The 22,909-nt window shown below is 48.6% G+C and overlaps 1 protein-coding gene across 10 annotated transcripts in view; it reads left to right on the top strand.

The window, feature by feature from the left end:
• The window catches only part of MGAT5 (alpha-1,6-mannosylglycoprotein 6-beta-N-acetylglucosaminyltransferase), a 330,719-nt gene that overhangs the window by 231,782 nt on the left and 76,028 nt on the right, over nt 1-22,909 (top strand). For all 10 annotated transcript variants that reach the window (XM_032411587.1, XM_032411605.1, XM_032411545.1 and 7 more), the window contains one exon: nt 3,397-3,530. In XM_032411587.1, the coding sequence (XP_032267478.1) occupies nt 3,397-3,530 (134 nt within the window). The remainder of the gene's footprint in view (nt 1-3,396; nt 3,531-22,909) is intronic.

The following is a 22,909-nucleotide window of genomic DNA, read 5'->3' as shown; positions in this document are numbered from 1 at the left end:
AATTATTCAAGCCAAACTCGCAGTATTTCTTAAAAGAAGTTATCGGTGTAATCTGCTCAGGAAGCTCATCAAGCTGATTTGTAATCATTTGTAAATAGGTGCTTCCAAAGTGCTTAAAATAATGCTTTTCTTAAAAAAAAAAAAAAAAGTCCTAAAATATTTTAAAACCACTGTCAATGTTTAGCAAATCCCCTTCTGCTTGTCACATGTAAAATGAATCAGCTTGGCCCCCCATATGTGTAGCATAAGTCACTCAAGAAACTGAGGTGATCTTACTACATTTTTCCCCCTGGGTCTTTCATGTGTATTTTGGTCTACCTTATAATGTTATTTTCCTCTGAAGCATGTTTACCGCTATAGTTCACGGAGCCCAGAAGATAAACTATTTGGACTACGAAGCTGTATGTGAGGGGGCTTTAAGGAGCTTGGGCTCTGGGACCAGCTGGTCTGGCTCTGAATCCCAACGTTGCCATTTCCTAGCATGTAGACGAGGGTAGTTGAAGTGTCTCCCCCCGCCCCCAACCCTGCCCCAAACTTTCTCATCCCTACAAACATGTTCAAAGGTTGTTGTGAAAATAAAATCAAATAGTCACTATAAAGCACTTAGCACAGAACTCCACACATAGAACTCAAATATTAGCCATTTTAAAACAATCATATTTGTTGATCTCCTGGGATGGAGTGATTTCCAAATGTGCAGCATTTCCTGTATCCCATTTATGATGAAATTTCTAAAGTTCACCTTGACATGTGAATACCTTCTCTTTGACAACCTCCCAACACAAATAAACTCTCTGTTCCTGTCCTCAGAGAAAAAGAGACAGCTTGGGCTGCAGTTAGATCTCCACAGAAAGGTCCTTTTGGATAGCATCAGCCTCTCTTTGTGACTTTTGACTTACTATAAGTCATTTTAGGAGCACATGTGTTGAGTCCAGGGCCCTCGGGGACGATGTCACCAGGCAGGGACCCAGCTGCTGGCCAGCTCCTCGGAAGGAAGCTACCCCAGGGCCTGTGGTCACTTCCAAATCACCTGTGGGGCAGCTTGCAGCTGAGTGACCCCTCCTGGCACCCCTGTCCCGCGTCCCGTGACAGGTTCAGCGTCCCCTGGGAAGATACACGGAGGGTGTGACCCATGCCGGTGAAGGGTGACGGTGTGGGATTTCTCCTCCGGTCATCCACGGTCCTTACCGGCGCTCTCAGGTTGTCCATCCCCCACCTAACACCTCCAGACCAGAGAGGGGTGGAAATAAAGGGTTTTCGTGAAAACCCAGGAGAAGAGCAGGTGTTTGTGATTGTTTGTGTGGTGTCAAAATTGATTTAGTGCCAAATTACAGTCCTAAAGCAGCAAAGGCCCACCACTTCTCACAAGGTGTTTGACTAGATCATGTTCTCCCTCTCCCTCTTCACTGTCCCAGCTCGAGCTCCGGGAATCTTTGACACAAAAATCCATGCGTATAGGAGTTCTTTCCTTTGGGGGCTTTGGTGATTTTACTTTTGACTCTACCTTAGTATATTGCATTTTTCCCACCTGTGACGTTGTTTTAGGTGGTCGAGTCAAATTTCACCTTTCTAGAGAAGGGCTCGTCTAGGGACTAGATAACTGAATTTCAGAAACCAATGTCTAAAGCATGGAGATTTAGTCACCACATAACATTTTCTGAAGATAATAAAAAAAACCAAAAACCACAGTCTCAAAGTTTAACGTGTCAGGTTCTATTTCAGAATTTTCACAGTTAACCCAAAGTTTTGCAAAGAGCTATTTTAAGCTGCCTCATTGACATTGCAAATGCAGAGGGGCTCTCTTCCCCTCCCTCATCCTCCTTCAAAGCCCCTCACCACCAGCTTCTCAAAAAGAAAGGAAAAGCAACCCATTGCCCCTTGTTGGCAGTAGAATTTATTCACCAATTTACTTTCCAGCCAACTGCGGCCATTGCCTCTGGGCACTTGTTCAAAAACGCAGAAATGAAATAACAGATTGGCCAGGCCGAACACAGCTCCCCAGTCATAACCCTATTATCTCCTCATTCTGTCACCCCCATTAGGCAGAAGCCCGGGAGACTGGATGATGATAACACAGTGTTTATGTGGCTCGTTCATGTCCACAGTTCGCGGCTTTCCGCTGGTGGTGTTCCCTCGTTTGTCTGTGAGCAGGGCGGAGGAGAGCGAGGCCCGGGGCTTCAGGCTCCTAGGCCTTTCCACAGGCCTACCCCTGCCCATCTTTAAGGGCCCCCGTGCAGGCCTCCTGCCTGGGAAAGAGCTCCTGCATCCTGAGAAAGCCAAAGCAAGACAAAGGAACCACCTTGCTCCACGTGCTTACCACCTGCCTGTGAAGGAGTACGGCTGAAGCCACAAGTGTGGATTTTTCTGAATATCAAGTATCTCTCCATTTAGGCTATTTATAGCTGCTCTATTCAGGACAGAGTCAAGCAGCGCAGTCGCTTTATTTAATATTGTGGGGCCTCTGCAGGGTCATCTGAAAAACACATTTCTCCGGACGGAATGAATGTGTAGCAGAGGGCGGTCTCTGTTTCAACTACAGAAGATTGTTTCCTGATTATTGCCTTCTTTGTGAAATTCCTCTTAAAATTATAGGCACAAGAGAGAAATGTTTGAGGGGGGGTATGGGGTTACTTCCCCCCACCCCTTGACCAACTATTAAAATAGAGAAGTTTTAGAACTCACATGATGAGCGATCCGGAGGAAAATGCCTTTCTCTTCTCGAATAGTCTTTTCTATAGACTAGACACTGCTCCTTGGGGTGGGTGGCTTCTTGGGATGGCTCACATCCCAGTGAGTTTCACCTTTTGTTCTGTCTTCATTCCCTCCATCTGTTCAGTGTATCTCCATAATTATCTCTCTCATTAGTGAGTAATTCTTAGGGGAGGTGTGGCGTCGGGGTGATGCTGACTGGTTTTGCCCCCAAATTCCCCTTTCCCTGGCTGGCATCAGGCTGGATGATGTGGGCTGCCAACAGCGGCCTCACCCCCATGAGAACCCTTGATTCAGCCCTGCTCTGGGTTTTACTGGTCACACCTGGAAGGCAGCATGGCTGTCAGGAGACAGTGGCCTTGTGCTGAGCAAACAGGAGGGCAGAGAACACACAGCAGAATGCTTTTTGGACAGATGCATTTTACTGGGTGGGGGGTGGGGGAAGGGCAGGCTGTCCTTCATTCAGCATTTGGTTCAGGTTAATCCATCCTGGAGACAATTCTCATGTGAAGGTTCTGCTGGGAGTATGTGGGAGTAGGCAGTCCCCTGCCTCCCCCTCCCCAGGTAAGAAAGAACAGGGTAAAATGAACACATTTAATTATGTGCATGATGGCTTATATCAAACTCGTGATCATTTCTTCTTGCCGATGAAATCCTAACTACCCTGTCCTTTCCTTTCCGCATCAGCTCATACCCCAGACAACAGCTTTCTGGGATTTGTGGTCGAGCAGCACCTCAACTCCAGCGACATCCACCACATTAACGAAATCAAAAGGCAGAACCAGTCCCTTGTGTATGGCAAAGTGGATAGCTTCTGGAAGGTGAGTCAGTCTATGTGCGCATCGCTCTCTCAGAAATGAAGCTTGTTGGGTAATTTAATTTAACTTTGATCCAGGGAGTAATCAAGCCAAGTGCCCAGGGCTTAATGGGATCTGCTTAGAAGTAAACAAGACTGTGCTGGGATTTGGTCGTTCAGCATTTGGGTATCTAATAAAGGCTGTCCCTGCTCGTTCGCACAGTGGCTGCCTAGCAAAGCCCTCTGCTCTTTGCTGGGAGTGGCACGTTACAGCTTCTTTCACGTCCTGTACTTGCTTCTGAAAGCTAGGGCCCCACGGGAGCGGATATCTTTCTGGAGCAGGCATTGCACAGAGAGCCCTTTACAGCCCTTTACAGCATTGCACAGAGAGCGTAGGGCAGCGCTCTCTAGATGTGTTCCTGGGGAGCCTTTAGCTGCGGTCAGCAGCCCCCCACTGGTCAGGGCTGAACTACCCGTGAAATGAAAACACCCGCCAGGGCTGACTGCAGGCACTTTGTCACTTTGTTCTGGGAGATATGGGACTACACAACATTCTTGGCCACAGCCTGAGACAGGTTTCCCAAAAGCGTTGGACCTTGGGGCCTCCCGGATGATTTCCAGAGTCCGTCTGGGGGAGGTACAGTGGGAGAGGAGCCTGACTGGAGTGTGACCTGTTGCCCTGACCTCCAAACCTTTTTATACGGGAAGTCCGCCTTTGTGTACCGGTGCCATCATTTTGATTGAGGCCATGTTTACACAGGACACAATAGTCTCCAGGACTTCAAACCATGCCTCTTCCGAAACATAAAAGTTATCACTTTCCAGAATGATCAGGTACTGGGGTCTCATGTTGTTACGTCTCCTTTATTAAGGAGGTTAGAAATCCAAGCACTGAGTGAGCGCAAGTGATGCACAGGGCACAGAATCCCTGCTGTTGGTTTTCTGACCCCACGTTCAGAAGAAGAAAAGCCATGCTGCCCTCTCTTTACTTCTACAGCGCAAAGGATGCCGGAGGGACAATTAAATCGGCCTATTTCCAGGGAAGCTGATTTAATTCTAGATAGTTGTCTTTGCTATAAACAGCTAGGATTTTCTCTTAGTTTAGTACAGTGATTCTCAGCGGAGGACAGTTTCACCCCCAGGGGGCACTCGGCAATGTCTGGAGACAGTTTGGGTTTTGCCACGAGGGAAGGAGTTGCCTTCGGCTTCTAGTGGGTAGAGGTCAGGGATGCTGCTGACAGGACAGCCCCACAACAGAGGATTACCTGGCACAAAATATGAGCAGTGCCGAGGTTGAGAGACCTCAGCTGGTAAATAAGATTGATTCCTATGTGTATTATTTCGCATTTTCTTCTCCTGAGGGAAATAAAATCAGTCAAGACTCTAGGTGGTTATTTAACATGTTCCCATAAATTGACACACCTCAGCTTCCTTTGCATCAAAACCTGCCCTGTGTTAACAGAGCATCTTTCAGCTGACTTCCAGCCACACAGGCTCACAAGGACGTGTTGGGTGTTCTCGTTCTCAGCTCAGTTGTGAAGTAAATGAATCACAGCACTGGTTTTAGGAAGACATGGGCTCTTTAAAAAAAAAGAAAAAAAAGCCTCACTCCTGCGTCTCCTCCACACCTGCTCAAAGAAAATAGTTTGCATGTCTATGTGGACTTGACCTTGCAATTATATCACTTCTGTTTTGGAACCAAGTGCAGCTTCCTTTTAGGTGCCTCTGGCAGTTTTTCAGTTTCCCTAGAAAAACAAAATAATAAATTGGTTCTGAAACCTTCTTGGTCACTCTTTTTTTTTTTTGGATAAAGTAATACCACCACTAAAAGAATGATTTTCTTGATGCCAGTCAGAATCCCAGAAGAGTTAGTTGTGCTGGCCCAAGTGATTTATGGCATGACTTAAAGTCCCTCTGAAACTCCACAGATGACCCAACCTTCTTCTCACTGTGCATCATCCAGGTATTAAAAAAGACTGAGTGGCAGTGTGTCCACATTAGTCTTTTTTCTGAATACCCCAAATCTAGAGTGGTCAGTTTTCTGTATTGCTCAGTATTCTTTGATGAGAAAGGCCCCCAAAAGTGCAAAATTCTGTGAAGTTTTTACACAGATGCAGGACATGTCAAACTTGTCAACACGGTACAGGATGTGAGAATTGTTACTTGTAACAGAGCTTCCCCGTGCCCACAGTGTCCGGTGAACGCGCACAGAAGACGGGTGCAGGAAGGGGATGCCTCTACGCCCATATTCCCAGAGTGGCATTCAGCAGCAACTTAAGCCAGGGGCAAGTTGTATATATTGTTTTTCCTATCCCTTGCCCCATTGTCTCCCCACCCAATCTCCTGTGCCTCTGACCTCTTTGGAAAGGGCGGGGGTGACACCGTCCATCCCGGGGGGTTGAGGAATTTAGTGGGGGCGTGTGGGCAGGCACAGGATTGTTGCTGACCATCTGTGGAGCTCCTCCTTCTCCCTCAGATTCTAGAACTCATTGAAATCCTGAAGATACTTGCTGTGCTATCAGTCCTCTCCTATGTCCTCCCCTCTTCTGAGGAACTCTCCCCAGCTGCTGGGGCACTTGAGTGGGAGATGCCACCACATGCCCCCTCCACCCTTGGCTGATTGGTTCAGAGGGCTGTCCTCTGACCCAGGGCAGTCCAGCTCATTGGTGGTTGGCAGCCATGATTCTGGCTCAGAAAGCCACACGGGATCAATGAGATTCTTCACTTGGCATTGGAAAACAGAGGGACAGAGCCGTGGGGATGGAAATCAAAAGGACACGTCCAGAGTTGTGATGAGGCCAAGGCAGAAGCTTCCCAGGAGTGCAGGGATAAGGAAGTAGGACAAATTTGGAAAGGGAGAGGCTGCTGTTGAGAGGATGATGGAGTAGAACCGCAGGGAGGAGAGGTGCCCCCAGAGAGGTGGGATGCTCTGGAGGAGCCAGGTAGGAAGGACAGACAGAAGCAACCCATGCAGGAGGGCGCCCGGGTGGCTCAGTCCATTGAGTGTCTGCCTTCGGCTCAAGTCATGATCCCAGAGTCCTGAGATGGAGCCCCGTGTTGGGCTCCCTGCTCAGCGGGGGGCCTGCTTCTCCCTCTCCTCCCCACTCGCTCTTGATCTCTGTTGCTATCTCTGTCTGTCTCTATCTCTCTCAGATAAATAAAAAATCTTAAAAAAAAAAAAAAAAAAAAACCCATGCAATGTGGAGAGAAAGAGAAATTAGGGGCCAGAGTTCCACTAAGTTTCTTTTTTGTAGACCATACATCCTTTTATCACACTCTGTTTGCTTGCAGTATCCTGGATGGTTTCTGTTCCTCGTGGTCCTGTCTTCCCTACACTGCAGATGCCTATCAGGAAACATGATCTGTTAAAAGTAGAGGCTAAGGGTGCCTGGGTGGCTCAGTTGGTTAAGCGACTGCCTTCAGCTCAGGTCATGATCCCAGAGTCCTGGGATCGAGTCCCACATCGGGCTCCCAGCTCAGCGGGGAGCCTGCTTCTCCATCTGACCCTCTCCCCTCTCATGCTGTTTCTCTCTCTGTCTCTCTCATAAATAAATATATAAAATCTTTAAAAAAAAAAAAAAAGTAGAGGCTAAGAAGGAATGGGCTACGTCTTCAGCTCCCCTTAGTTCCGCTCCCGTTTCATGGCAGAGGTACCCTGTGGTCTTGTCCTGCTGTTTTGGTATGTAGTGGAGATGTGGGAGGGGACCTTGCTGCCAGAATCCCAAAGGCAACAACTTAGGAAGCATCACTGTCCGAGACCCTTACATCAGACTGCTTACAGCTTAATCCCAAGTACAGAGGTCTGTGTTAGCCCAGGAACCTGTGGCGCTGGGTTCTGGATATCTGCTTCTGGGGCAGTCTGATCATTGCATCCACTAACACATGCTTACAAGAAAAGTCTATCTAGTGTGGCTGAATTCAAAACCCCTCCACATCCTATTAAAATGAAAAATTAGTCGATTTTGTAAAAATAAGACATTTAAAAAATTGTGGAAATTAAAAGTAATTGAAGTGTGGTTTACCTGTATTATTTATTTCCATACTTCTTTAAAAACAGTATCCAGAACATAACTGAATCTTGTATGGATGATGCAGGGTCCGCCTTTTACGTATTTGTGATCCCACTGTGAAGTCCTCATTACTTACTGATGCATGATTGCTGTGAAAGTAAATGTCTTGAAGGTCTTGCTTTGAGCACCTCTGGGGCATAAGCATAGCCTCTGAATGACGTGCTGGGGTTCAGACCTACACCTGCCAGTTCACCAGCATGTGAGGTACTTAACTGCTTCGAGCCTCAGGCTCCTGGCCTGTGAAATGGGAGCAGTGATAGCAACCAGAAGGGCAGGGCTTCTCGGACTTACTATTACATGTGAATCGCCCATCATGTTGTAAAAATGCTGATTCCGATGCGGACCTTCTGGGCTGGGGCGGAGACCCTGCATTTCGCACAGGCACCCAGGGAGCTGCCAATGTGCTTTTGACGAAAGTGCGCTGCAGGTAGCGTGGCCTTGGTGGGTTTGGGATAGCGCGAGGAGCTTGGCACCGACTCCCTGCCAACCAGTGAATGCATCATTCCTTTTTCCCCTTTACTTTTGCTTTCCTGCTCCACTTGTCAGGCTGCCAGCTATCATGGTTTCACTACTGTTGAGCCTGATTCTAGTGACCCCCCCCTGCCCCGCCCAGTCTCTCACTTCCCACTAAGCCCATTTGCGGCCCTTGCTGTTCCAGGCTCTGTGCCTAGCCTCTGAGAATGGGGTAAACCTGTGGTAAGTGGTGGACTCTGGGAGCTGACAGATGTGGTCTCTTCCTGGTCACCTGCTGTCCTGTTTCGTACCGTCCGTGCCCGCTGGGCAGTACGACAGGGTGGTCAAGGACACACACTTGAGCCAGATGGCCCGGTTCAAGTCCTGCCTCTGCCGTCAGCAGCCTGAGCACCAGCAAGTTCTCTTGGCCTCTTTTTTCATGGGGATGATGATTGGGTTTCTCTAGTAATTAAGTGAGTTAATACGTGCAAGGTCTGGGAGGGCCTGGCACACAGTATGTCTAAAGAAATGTTTGCTGCGATTACGAATATCATTACTAGGGCCTGATAGACACAGAGGGGATTGATGGGAGTGGAAAATAGGGGATAGAGCTATGAGGAATGGGCAAATATAAGCCTGCCCAAAGATACCCAGATTCCAGTTTTTGAACTGTGTTAGTGGTTGGCAAACTCTGGCACTCTAGCCAAATCTGGCTCGCCCCTGTTTCTGTAAACGAAGTTCAGTCAGAGCACAGCTATGCCTGTTTGTTACCTGTAGGCTGCTTTGGCACCAGGATGGCAGCGTGCTGTAGCTGGGACGAAGACTGTGAACGGCAAAGCCTGAAATTCTTATTATCTGACACTTGCAGAAAGAAGTCTGCCAGCCCCTAAGCGACACCGTGTCCCAAGTAAGCCAGGCCTCTCTCGGAGGCCCCATTTGGCCAGCAGTCTCAGGCATGGATCTCGTCAGAGGTCTTTTCAGCTTGTGTCAGGGTTCTTGATTGTATTCTGAATGACTGAGGCTGATGGATAAGCAGTACGTGGGAGGATAAAGTGTGACTTTACCAAAATCCCTGTTACTCCATAACGAAGCCCCCAGGCGTTGAGCCTGGCATTACTTAATAGGCTTCAACAAAGTCTCCTGCTCGTGGGATGACTAATGGCTGGGTGATAAAACAGGGCCTCGTATGAGTGCAGTGTTAACATTTCTCTCAGCCTTTCACAGCCATTGTTTACGGAGGTGCTCGCTGATTTCCTTCTGAGGCGGCATGGCTACGGCAGCCCTCCTTCGCCGTCTTGGTTTACAGGTGAGGAACTAATTCAGAGGAGGTGGAGGGCCTTGGCCGAGGTGCTGCAGTGCATGACCTGACAAGCCCAGAGTGGGGATCAGAGTTCTGACCTCCCCTCTGGGGCACTTGCCTCCTGCTGCCCCTCACTTGAGGAGCTGCCCTTGGCCCCTAGCCTGGAGGGTGGTGGTTCGATGTTGAGAACAGGATTCAGAAGCCAGGAAGCAAGGTCTACATGAGCGACTTCCACGTGCAGCAGGAGTCCTGGGCAAATACGGGCGTCACAGGTAAAACATTGCTCCTGGCTGCTCACCACACAAATGGGGACGTCAGCAATGGCCTTGCCGCCAGTTCTGCAGAGTAAGTCACAGGCCTACTGGAGCAATTGAAATTATTGCTATAGCTCTGGACCCCAAAGGCCCGGCTTGCCTCCGCGCTAGCCTGCTTGGCAGCAACCAGAATCATCTAGTCCCAACTGAATTTGGAAAGCTTCTTTTTTCTAGACTTCAAAGACTATGTGGTTCTAAAGCATCCCCTAAGATGACACCTAGTCCCATAATCACAGGCCTAAGAAATCGGGCACTAGACCTTCCAGAAATGTGATGCAACCTTTTCCTCCTCTCTGTCTCTGACCCTAGCCTTCTTACTCTGTTCTCTGTGCCTGATGGGTGGCAGCAGCCAGAGTGGTCTTATTAAAAATGTAAATCAGATTGTATTACTCCTTTTCTCAAAACCCTCCAATGGCTTCATTTTAAACTTGGAGCACCTCACATTTACGGTGAAATCCAGTCTCCATCAGATGATTTAGCGAGGCTCTCTGCAGGCAAGCTGCATCTGCATGCACTACTCACCCGCAGCTCCCCGGGCTCTGGCTACGCGGGGTCCCACACAGCGCTCTCTCCCCTCGGGGGCTCAGCTGCTGTAAGGGCTGCTGCCGGCTCTGGCTTGCCCCCGCGCCAGTCTCCGAGGCCCACCCTGTCCCACACATGCACCCTCAACCAAACGTCACCCCTCTCCATCTCCATCACCGCATCCTCTTCCTTTTGAGCAATTTTAATCATTTTGTGATCATGCATTTCTTTTTCCGTCAGCCCCTCCTTAATTGTTAGACTCTCAACTCTTTTGAGGGCAGAGCTCATAGATTTTGCTTTACCCGACACTGTGTCTGGCACATAATAGGCCCTCATGGGTGAGTGAATCCATCTCCTCGCAATTTCATTAAACTTAGCTGAGGTATCTGGGACTCCTGAGATGTGTTTTGCTTTGGGCGCTGCCCTGTGCTCGCTGGTCCCAGGACCACAGGAAGGAGGGGTTTAAGGAAAAGGCATGGTGCTAGGCCTCTGCCAGTTATGCAGACACGCAGGTGTCAGGAGGTTTGCAGAAGCCCTGGTGAAATTAGCAGTGAGACGGCCCAGAAAGAGAACACCTCCCGGGGAGGCTGGGGACCCGTCTGGGGGCCAGCTCTGCTGGCATCTCTGGGATTCGGGGGCAGGCACCTCCAGGCCTCCCACTTCCGCACTCATATGCGTGAAGGTATTAGTAAAAAGGAATGAATTACTGATCCACACAACACAGCAGACCTCAAAATAGTGCCGAGTGCAAGAACCGGTCATAAAAAAGAATCTGTACTATGTGATTCTGTGTCTATAAAACTCTAGAAAATGGACATTAATCCAGAGCAACGAGAAGCAGATGGGTGGTTGCCTGGGGAGGGGCGAGAACGAGCGAGGTGGGCACGTCCAGTGCAGCTGATGGTGCTGTGCTGGGCTCACGGTTTATCTGTGTGCCGACACATACCAAACTATATGCTTGAAACGTGGGCGGCTGATGATGTGTCAGTTATACCTCGGTAGGACTGTTAAAAATAAATCCAAGTTGGCAAACAGTGACCTGTGGGGTAAATCCAGCCTATAGCCTGCAAGCCAAAAAGGGTTTTTACGTTTTGAAAATCACAAAAAGAAGAACCAAAAGCAAAATAACCTGGGACAGCCCTTGTATGTTCCCACAAAGGCTAAAATGTTTGCTGTCTGTTCCTTTACAGAGAAGGTTTGCTAATCCCTGGATGAGAACAATAATTACTCACCTGTGTCTTTAGAGCCCCGGGAACTCACTACTATGGGGAGTCAAGGAGCAGCCCCACAGTGGCCCCACCGACCACAGCAGCTCTGATTTATCTGTGGCATAGGTTTGGATTCCCAGTGGACTTCACTGGGAGAAGGGTTTAACTGCTTTAAACAACCAAACACCTTGAAAGTCTCTAGACTAGTCAACTCCTGAGTCTGAGATAGAATCCCATTCTAAAAACTATGTAATTATCTAGCTCACTAATTTGGTTGACTTGGGCTTAGTTTAAATTAATGCAAAATTGGAAATGGGAGTAGTTTGGAAAAATGCCATCTTATTTTGCAATAGGAATTAGCTGCTCTTAATATATTGTTTTAATGAACCCCCTGAGACCTTTGTAATTAAGGAATGTATTGGAATCCTTGAAACGAACACCTTTTTGTAGGTAGGTTAAATCTTGTCCTGTTTGGTTTTTTTTTTTTTCATTTTTTTTTTTTTTTTTTTTTTTGCAGACTTTTCTTCCCAGGTAATATAGAGATAAACCAGATAAATTGAAACCCACCTTGAGTCAAATTGGTACACATTTTGAAATAACGACACTGGAACCCGTTCTATTGAATTTGCTAGAAAATCTAATGTGATCACAGCTCTTGGTTCTCGTTCCAGCCAGAAGAGTATTCTGAAGCATCTCTGTCTCTCCCCCAGCTGATTCCCCTTGGGGGAGAGCTTTGGTAGAAAAGACCTTGTCAGCATCCCGTGGAGGCCACCCTGGCCAGAGGCAGGAAGCAGCTTGTGCTTGGTTCCCTCTCTGGCTCACTTCCTGGCACAAGTTTAAGTGCAGTCATATCCCATAGCCTTTCTTAATAGCATCTTGCTTGGGGCCTAGGGGGAGGGGGTGGTGTGGGAAGGGAACAGAGAAAAAAACCAAATGCAAAGAAAAATATCAGAAACAAATCATTGGCTTTTAAGACTCCAAGGACTCCAGTGCAGGGGACCTAAGGATCGTTGGAGAATAGTGTTGGTTGCGTGCTAAGTGTAATCGAACCCTAAGTGGCATCCATGATAAGCACATCAGTGTCTGGGAAGCAAATGAGTGCAGGTTTGAACACTACGTTTGGAGCTCAGGGAAACTGTGGGCAGCCTCCTTTCCCTGTCTCATCAGCCTTGTGGTCTCTTTGGTCAGTTGCCTATTTGAGCAAGCTTTCTGCTGTCACCTTAAACCCATTGAGGTTTACTTGTCCCCGGGCAGAGAGAACACATTCTCCTTGTCGTACTTCTGTTTCGGCCCAGAAACCCTGATTAGAGACAGTCTGGAGCAGTTGGAGGAGCCCTAGGTGGGAGAGCAGGTGCCCAGATTCTAATTTCAGCTGCACCACTCACTGGTTGCAGGTCCTTGGAATTCGGTTTGCCCTTGGGTCTTGCTTTCCTCATCTGTAAAATGAGGCAGAGGACTGGATGTTCTCTTGCTTTGCTCCCTAGAGTTGCATGATTCTTTAATCTGAACTCCTTCTTGGCCTTCTCTGATTCCTTCAAGAGCAAGGGCACAGAGAAGATGGCCTACAAGACAACTTTATGGGCCATCAGAAATAGGGCAGAGGGATGATAATTGGGCCAGGCCAGGCACAGAGTCCATAAAACCAACTGTCCGAGAAAAGGATGAGGTTGCTGTGACTTAGCATCCATGTGTGTAAAAGAGATTTAAGGGATTCATTGACAGTAAGCTCATGTGAGTCAACAGTGTGGGAAGCTGCCAAGAACTGATAACGGACCTGCAGTTGAGGCACCACAGGGAGAAGGAAGAGCCGGCAGTCCTTTTGAGAACACCTCGCACCCCCAGTCCCTGCTCGGGCTCTGGGTATGTTGGGGTACTTCCTTACTCTGTGCTGGTGCGGCTGGCAGTGCTGAGCGCATGGACTGCAGGGATAGAGTGCTGGGGTTCCATCCTGGCTCTACACTGCTGAGCTGTGTGTGGCAGGCAAAGGCCCGAGTCTCCCTGTGCTTCCATTCTCTCATCTGTAAAATGGGTGGTAATACTAGTACCTACTTGAGGGTTCCTATGAAGATCACGTGAGTTAATAAATACAAGCTCTTAGTTTTTTGTTTACACGATGCCTGGCATTCATTAATGTCTGTTAGTTTTTGCTGTTATTAATATTATCTAGGCGAATTAGAGCCTTTGGATTGAAAGGAGTAAAATGTGGGGAGACTCAGAGCCATGCTTTATGAAGGCTGATGGAAGAAACAGACGTGTCTGGCCAAGAAAAAAAAAAAAAGGTTTGATTGAGTTTGTGGGTGGGTGGGCAAGGACTCCGAAGGGGTGGGGAACAAATTAGGAATCTGATTTGCCCTGAATGACCTTCAAAAGGGTTGGAAATGGGCTGCTGGTGAACTTGCTGGGCTGTCAGAGAATAATAGAGGAAGCGAAATTCCGCTGTCAGCCACCTGGGAAGCCGCTAGCCCCCTGTCGCTTTTGGCTGTGGGGCCCTTGACAAGGCTTTGGGAGAGGTGTCACTCATGCCAGGGGGGATGATGCACTTCCTGAACTGGAAGACTCAGAGGTTCTGTGTTTGTAGAATGCAAGTGGAAAGGGGCAAGAGGAAGAGAAACAGGATGGAACACTTATTCATGGAAAAGTGAGGAAAAGCTTATTCAAGTGCGATCAAGAAAACATGTTGACCAGTTGACAGCCCTTTTGTCAAGCAGGGCAGCTTCATGCCTGAAGTGACAGATACAGCCTTGGACCCCACAGCCCAAATCTAACTCAGACCTTTTTCTTTAACCGGCACAGTAGTTTTCAAATTTTCCATTTGGGAAAGTTCATCTGAAAAGCCAGAATTCCCAGCTTGTCTTGAAAATGTAGGTGGTGTGGCAAATTGGACTCTCATTCCTCTCGTGCTAAACACTGGCTGGAGCTTAGTGGTGGCCACCCTGATGTATGGGTTAGGGGCTGTTCCCGGGATGACCGTCCTTCCAGGACCTTCTCTAACCCCTGTTTTTGGCCCTCACAGCTATTTGAGTGTTGGACCTTGTACTGGGGAAGAAGCCATTTTTGTCCTAGTCCTCTGAGGGAATAGGTTTCCTCTCAAGGGGGTCAAGTTAGAGAAGGAACTTGGCATGCAACCATGAATTCCATGTTTCATCCAGGCCAAATAATTTTTTGAATGGCCTATTCGGATGTCCGGCAATTTTTGAGGCATGAGGGTGGGCAGAGAGGAAGACCAATTTCCATTTTTCCTCATGCAGCTCCAGCAGGAAGCCCAGGTTCTGAAAATCTCTGTTAGACGCCGAGACTTGTCTTTTTTTTTTTTCAGAGCCCAGCCTGTGAGCACTTTCCAGTCGACAGCCCAACCCTGGTATGAGCTGCCAGAACTGCTTCTGCCAAGTTGCCTTGTGGTCAAAACTAAGTTTTGTTCTTTGGGTTGGCAGTTGGGGTTGGCATTCTTTGGGAAGAATGCATGGCAGTAGACTCTGTGTCTGGGACTTGGAACCTGTTGGCTTGTTGCTCTTGCCGAATGCAGTGAAGTCTTCAGGTTTCTTCCTGCCTGGGAACGGACACCTCTCCTTAGACTAGAATTCCCCTGACAGAGCCCCTCATGGCCGCAGTCCGAAACAGTAGCTCTCTCGTAAATCCGTGCAGACACCTGGTAGGGTCCTTTGGAGTTGGACTGATTTATTTGGTCTTTCACTGAAATGATTTCCAGCCCAGGTTCCAGGGAATGGCCCAAAAGCCTAAGTTGGTTCTTAGAATCTAGGTCAATGTGAGACAGATTTGCCTGGTTTTAAGTTCCACCCAGAAATTTGGTAAATACCCAGATGCCAGGGACCCTCCACAGGCTCATGTAACCAGAATCTCCAGGCAGTTGTATGTACAACAAGCGCTCCAGGTGATGCCTTTAAGAAGGCAAATTTGGGAAACACGGGACTAGCTAGTCACCATTTTCCTAGATCAGAAAAACTTTCATTGCTTCCTTTCCATGCATGGTGTACAGCCACCGTTGTAGTCAACAACCACGCCATGCTGTGAATGACACTTACACCCTTGTTTTAGGAGGCTGAGTCCTGGGTCTGGGCCCTTGATTCCCAGGGCAACACACCAGCCTGTCCCCTATGGGCCCGTCCCCGAAGGAGCCGCCCTTTTATTCCCATGGTAATAGCAAGTCCCCTAAATTAAATCCCTGCAAGGGTGCAGTCAGCTGACCCAGGTTCCAGTGAAGTCTCTCTCAGGAATGCTTACCTTTTGGCTCAGTAATTCAGGTCACAATTTGTAAGAATTTGAGAGGCTACACAGCGCTTCCACATAGCCGCATGAAACACGTATCCGTTTTACAGGTGATAAAACAGAGCCTGAGAGATGTTTAGGAGAACGAATCCACCTTAAGGTATGGATGAGTGATAGTCTTCTTGATGTCATTCCTTTGATGACAACACTTAACACTTCAGAGAAGTCACCGATGGTGCGAAAGTTTGGTTGATGAGTGACAGAATTTTAGGCCCTGTCTCAGGTGGTTAGGGAGGCATTTGAGGGGTCTCGGGGTGGAGAGTAATTTCCTTGGTGCCCCTTTGGGAATAGCCAGCAGTCGCCTCCTGTGAGAGACTGGCAGCCCTCCCAGAGGCGTGAACAGCTGAGTGTGAATGACGGCAGCTGTGGGAAGAGAACATATAAAAGTATCATGAGTGAAAAGAGGGCCCTTGTGCTCAGCAGAGGGTCTCCTCCAAAGCCAGGACTGGCTTGGGTAACGGGAGGCTGAGGCAGCCAGCGAACATCCCGAGGGCGGGGTGCTTCTGGAAGGTTCCAAAGCGCTGCCTGCCTGCTCTAATTGTGCTGGGATGAGTTCATTTGTAACTCTTAGTAAACACAGCTGTTGTGGTTGTAATTTGCCTCAAAGCTTTTTACTATTACTCCAGCCCTAACAGTTTGGCAACTGATATGGGAACAATGGTGATTAGGGGATGGGAAAAGAAGTTGCTGTCTGAGAACGAAGAGAGAGAAGAGCAGTGGCTGTCTGTGAACAGAAGCCACTGGGTGAATCCAAGTGTGTGAAAGCCGTGCTCTGTGGACAGGGAGGCAGCATCCCAGGTGGTGACCGAAGGGTCTTAGGCACCCAAATGCTGAACAGCGTGGGGAGAAGCCAGATGATCCATGCAGAAGGGGCTTACAAAAGCATGGCAAGATTGTTTGCTCAAACAAAGAAGGGGTTAAGACCATTCTTGGTGAAAGAGAGACCGACCTAAACCTCTGACCTTAAGGCAATCTGAAAATCCTCGCTTTCTGAACGTGATGGGGCACAGATGTATAAGAATAACTGAAATAGTGTATTGATTATGATAGTTTTCCTCCTATTGGATTTCATTAAAGCACAGCTTATAGGAGAGCTGTTTTGGATGAGAATTCTAGGAATAGTCTGAATTCTTCCAGAGGCAGAGTTGCAACTTGAGGGGACATACCTATACTCGGCCATGCCAGGCAGCAGTTGGTTGGGCCAGGAGAGCAGAGATGCACTGTTGATTCCTGAGATAAGGAAGACTGGGGCAGAACTGGGGGGGGGGGGGGGGGTACCCACACACACCCCTGCAGCTTCTTAGCCCAGCTGGAGTGGTGCAGTCCCAGGGGACTTGAGAGGAGAGATTGCCAAGGACACTGCCACCCTCCCAACTCAAGGAAGGCTTCCTGGGGAGGAGAGGAGCTCGGATGTCTTCATTCTTCCTGTGATTCAGGAATGCAAGTCCCTGGGGCTGCCCCAGCTCCATGATGGGAGAATGAAGTTCACTCCCCATCAGCACTGCTGGGGAGGAGTTCAGACCTACCTCGAAAAGGATGCCTTTAAGTGAGGTCCCTGTGGTCCTTACATCAATCCTTACATCAGTACTCAGCAAAGAGAGCAAAATCATGGCAGTAGAGAGAGATTAGAAATGTGGATTTCTGGCTGTTTCTGGGAGAGAAAGCAAAGTAGCGGTATTGTTTTACAGTGGAAGTAGAGAAGCAACTTAATCTGGGAATGGGATTCAAATAAGCCAGGTGAAAGTGTTGGGCCAGTCATAGGAAGTTTGGCCTCTCTCTGGTGCTCTCTGCCCTGCCATGGAGAAGGTACATAGGGTGCTGGTGTGAGTGGGCACCCAGGTGGCTTCCCATCCCAACTGGAGTCCTTGAGAAATAATTTTTGGTAGAAACTGAAACCATGGGATGTACACTGTGGAACCTTCTACATCACCGCAGAGCCATGTCATTGAGACCCCGAAACAGGCCCTGCCAGGACAGAGCTTGTTGATGGAGTTTTAGGTGAAAAATACAGACCGGGAGTATATTTGCCAGTGTGGCGTTGGTTGTTGGAAACAGAATGCACCATTGTATTACAAGAAGAGGTATTATAACATTGAGAAACAGTGATAAACCAATTTAGAAAAAAAAAAATTTAAGTGTAATGTGTGTGCTTCTAAAATCCTATTTAGCATCTATATACAATTTCATACTTAAATAAAAATCATCTAAGCAGCATATGCTCATAAAATCTGGCTGTGCAGCCCTACGTACTGAGAGAGTCCATCTGTCCTCCAGGTAAGTCAGGACTCCCCCGCAGGAACCCGGGTCCAGCCTCCAGGGACAGCCGAGCTCCAGGGAACACTGGAGTTACCCCTGCTCAGCTGGAATTTGTACAGCTGGCTGGCCTTTGCTTTTCCCTTCCCTGACTCTATTTCTGACGAGCCAGGGCTCCTTGGGGGAAGCGACGATGGTAACTGCCAATATTTGAGCACTTCCTATGTGCCAGGCATGATCCTCGAAAAAACTCCGTCAAGTCAGTACCAGTTTTAACCCCGTTTTCAAGTGACACAGCCGAGTCCGGTGGAGGTGAAGATCCCACAAGTAGTAAATAGCTGAGTCAAGATTTGAACTGAAGGGGCATATGCTGTCCCACTCCTCTGGACGGCCTCCCAAGGAATGGGCTCTGGCTCTCTGGCGACTTCTTCCTCTTTCTCCTGCGCATCCCCTCAACTCTCAAGAGGCTGAATTAAATCCGTGATGGCGTAAGGACAGATTTCACAAAATAGTTCAGTAGGATTCTTAGTGGAAGAGCCAGTGAGCCAGTGACACTGAGTGGGTGAAACTCCTTTGCCTTTGTCTTGAATCTGAAGCCCTCTAAAGGTAAAATCAGGCCATTTTTATTATTATGATTCGTTGTAATGACTCTAGTCGTCTAGGACCAGTTAGGAACCGGCTTGCAGATCAGGACTTGCAGAGACATGTCTGCCCTTTGGGAGCTTGGTCAGAGACAGACCTACTGGCCTGGGCATGTGAAAATTAGGGGAAATTGAAAAATGACTGTGAACACTAGGTGGTACAGCCCCATGTGGTTTTGAAGGACAAGTCAGGAGTTTGCAGACAAGACTCATAAGGCTGTTCCATGTGCCGTCGGTTTGGGGAAATCCACTTCATTTCCTTAATTAAGTCCCCACAGGCATCTCCTCAACTGGGAGAGAGAAGAGAGGGCGAATGGTGGTGACTGGTGGGGGGTGGGAAGCAGTCTAGGAAGCTTTGACCTAGGTGTTGTCATCCTCTGTCCAGGCTGCTGAGGGGTCTTGACGGCAGAGGGGGAGTCTGGGGAGCTACCCCATGGGGGTCCTGCAGCTTGTCCACTGCACAAGCCCAGAGGACACCATTCCCATTGCACAGAATGGAATAAAGCTGCGTACACCCCTGTGCATCCAGACCAGCGGGTGATCGTTCCAGGTCCTCAGAGCCTGCTGAGGTTTGGCCAGGCCTCCAGATGGTGCCAGCATGCTTGCCGTGAGTAATGAAGGCAGGCAGGAGCTTCCCAGCAGCCTTGTCAGACAGCATACTTACCTGCATTTTCCCAGGATGAAATCAGGGACTGGGAGACCTGCAGTGAACGGACCTACTGCCAAAGAGAGGCTGTGTGCAGTTACAGGCCTCCTCTTCCTTTTTTCCCTCTTTTCTCCCTCCGCCTCCCCACTTTTTTCTTTTCTTTTCCTTTCCTTCCCCTCCTCCTCCCCTTCCTCTCTCTTTTCCTCCTCCCTTCCTTTTTCTCTTTCCTTTTTAAAAAAAAATTTGGTTCATTTGCTAGAATTCATGTAGATCATTTGCTGCAGTTGATGCAGAGAATTTGTCCTAAATCAGTGTCTTTTTATTTTGTTATTCATAACTCTTCGATGATATTTTAGTGGAATGAATTGCCATATGGACCATTTAAACCAGGGACAGTTTGAGTGACAACTCTGAGAAGCAGAGGTGTCGCTGCTTTTGTGGACAGATCCCTCACAGTTGGGACGACAGAGTAATGGCTCCTCAGGGACCTCTAAGCACAGCACACGTCCTGGTCTGGAAGAGCCTTGTTGATGAGCCATGGGTAGGAGGCAAATGATCCCTCATGCTCACCCAGTGGCTTACTGGATGCAGCTGGAACTAGCAGGCCTCCTTCCCTTCAGTTAAGGGCAGGGTCCAAAGTATTACATTGGTTTTGCTTACTTACATTTTGTGAGAATGTGCTGGCTCTTGCAGAGTCATAATCCAAGGGTAGGGCCCCCCAACATGAAACTCAACTGGCAGCCAGGGTGGGTCTTCCTACTGATACCAACCAAGGTGAAATGAGCTCAGTAGACCTAGACAGATCCCAGCTCTGACTGAACCACATCAGTGCCTAAGCCACGGCCTTACCCTTCACATGGGCTCATAGCACCTGTTATGCCTACTTTGTGGGGGTGACATGAGAATTAAATAAGAGATACATGTGAAAATGCTTATTAAAATATCCCAGGCTAGACAGTGTGCCCATGAGCTATTCTTGGATCCACCGGAAGTGCATTCAGCTGAAATGAGCAAAATGCCTCACCAACAGTGGATCAGGTAGGTTTGCCCTCTCACATAACAAGGTCTGGTGGTGGGCAGCTGGGGGTAAGGGCAGCTTCTCCACATTAGAGTCACTGAAGACCCAAGCCTCTTCTGTCCTTCTGCTTTGTCATTCTTAGCATGTTGGCCTACTGCCTTCTGGTCACAAGAACTCCTGCAGCTCCAAGCAAGTACCATTTCTGTGGTCAAAGCAGAACTAAGGGTAAAGGGACCGAAGACAGACGTGTGTTCCTTTTATTAAGAAACAGAAGCTTGGGGTGCCTGGGTGACTCAGTCAGTTAAGCGTCTGACTCTTGATTTTGGCTTGGGTCATGGCCTCAGGGTCATCAGATGAGTCCTGCATCGGGCTTTGGGCTCAGTGGGGAGTCTGCTTGGGATTCTCTCCCTCCCTCTCCTTTTGCCCTCTCCCCCCCCCCCCCCGCATGTTCTCTCTCTTTCTCTCAAATAAACATTTTTTTAAAGATTTTATTTATTTATTTGACAGGAACACAAGCAGGGGGAATGGGAGAGGGAGAAGCAGACTTCCCTCAGAACAGGGAGCCCAATGTGGGGCTCGATCCCAGGATCCTGGTATCATGACCTGAGCCGAAGGCAGACGCTTAACGACTGAGCCACCCAGGTGCCCCGCAAATAAAATTTTTTTAAAAATATTAAAAAAAGGGCGCCTGGGTGGCTCAGTCGGTTAAGCGACTGCCTTCGGCTCAGGTCATGATCCCAGGGTCCTGGGATCGAGTCCCACATCAGGCTCCCTGCTCTGCGGGGAGCCTGCTTCTCCCTCTCCCACTCCCCCTGCTTGTGTTCCCTCTCTCGCTGTGTCTCTCTGTCAAATAAATAATAAAAATAAAATCTTTAAAAAAAATAATAATAAAATAAAAAAAATAAAAATATTAAAAAAAAAAAAGCTTCCCAGTGTATTTCTCATCATCAGACTGGGGTCACATGCCATGCTTGGCTGCAGGGAAAGCTGGGAAAGTGGAGGAGGGGACAGTTGTGATTGGCTTATCAGATTCGTTGTGTCCTCAAGAGTATTCAGATTCTTTTAAAAAGGTTGACAGGAAGGGAAGTGGATTTTGTGTCTGGGGCACACTTACTCCTTTCTCTTTTCTCAAAGCCGGATGCTACTGTGGACAGGGAGCACGTCGGAGACAGTGCTGGTAGAGATAAAGTGAAGAACCTGTGTCCTCCAGGGCTCTGCCTTCCCCAGCTGATGTGACTTGGGTTTTCAGAAGGATCCCACCATCAAAACTGAACTTTTTTCGCAGTTTGGTTTTTCCTCCTCAACCTGTTTCCTGGTTCCTATTTTCTAGATCAGAACCTCCGCCAACTTCTCTTATCCAGAGAACCGGCTAATGCGCACACTGGCCCTATCTCCAGATGTTTGTCCAAGCAGGGACCTCAGGCTTAATTCTAGCACAGTCGTCAACAAAATCCATGTGGCTTCTCCACCCAGCAGACGTCTAGCCACACTTCTAGCCCTCCACTCCCTGCCGGCTACTGGCTTCCTGCTGCTTAGCTCTGTGTTCATCCTTTCTTCTAACTGCTCTGTGAAAACGGACCTGAGCCCTAGAAACATTTCTCCTTCGCTGCTGACACCAGAGGGTAGAGGGTGCTGGAAAGACATCGCAGGAGGAAAAGGATTTTGCACCTGCTTCTCTAGTGGCTCCTACAGCCCCCAGGTCCTGCAGCCGCAGAGGGGAGATGGGGACCGTGGGGCTGTGCCAGAGAGTGTGAGCTCAGAGCTTGTCATTGGAGAAGCAGAGCCTGGGGCAAGGTTCTTATTTTTTTATAGACGGTCTCAGTGTCTGTCTCTCATTTACCCTTCCCTAAGTCAGATTTATCAGACTGTTCAGCCATAGAAGTGTTTGCAGAAAATCCTAGAGGCAGAACAGAGCAATTGAGAGCGTGGGCTTTAGAGACAGAGCAGGATTTGTTGCTAGGCTCTGCCACTTACTTGCTGCGTGCCCTTCTACCCAACACCTAACTCATCGAAGCCTCAGTGTTCCCAGCTGTAAAATGGAGATAGTCACAGTACCGACCCACAGGGTTGTTGGGATTCCTTGAGATAATTCTTACCAACAAATTGTATATAGTACAGCACCTGGCTCATAGAGATGTCTCCACAATTCCTGACTATGATGTTGCTGAGGCCCCCCGGCGCCCAGTGGGCGGCTGGACTGGGTAGTTCCGGAGTCCTCACCACTCCGAGGCCTCTCTGTAAGCGGGGATGCACCTGCCTTCAGGCCTCCCTGCCCTGCCTCATCTGCTTTGCGCTCTTGCTCTCGTCCGCTCTTGCCCCTCTTCCCAGCTCTCGTTTGCTCCCGCACTTCTCGAAATTCTGTCTCCCTCTACGTAGGCTTGCTCTGTAATGAACGAATGGCAGTTGATGGAACAGTTTAGAAATGTTTGCTCAGGGCCTTGCAGAAACACGTGTGCATTTGTTCTGAATATTTTATCTTGTGATGACTTGCTAGTATTACTTGTCTCCAGGGTCAAGCATTTTCCCTTCTAGTTCTGTTCTTTCAAAAAGGAGATAAGAAGGAAGCGTGGTTCTGGCTGTGACCCAAAAGATGGGTGAGTCATGGCTCAGGAGCAGACGCACAGGTCTCCGTGGAAGCGGCTTCGTGTCCTTGTGGGGAAACATCTGTAACTTCCGAGGGCTCCCCTTCACCCGC

This window comes from Phoca vitulina, unplaced genomic scaffold (genome assembly GCF_004348235.1).
Source record: "Phoca vitulina isolate PV1807 unplaced genomic scaffold, GSC_HSeal_1.0 scaffold1, whole genome shotgun sequence".
Classification (NCBI taxonomy): Eukaryota; Metazoa; Chordata; class Mammalia; order Carnivora; family Phocidae; genus Phoca; species Phoca vitulina.
The sequence above is the reverse complement of the archived record's forward strand: the minus strand, read 5'-3'. Positions and strand labels throughout refer to the sequence as shown.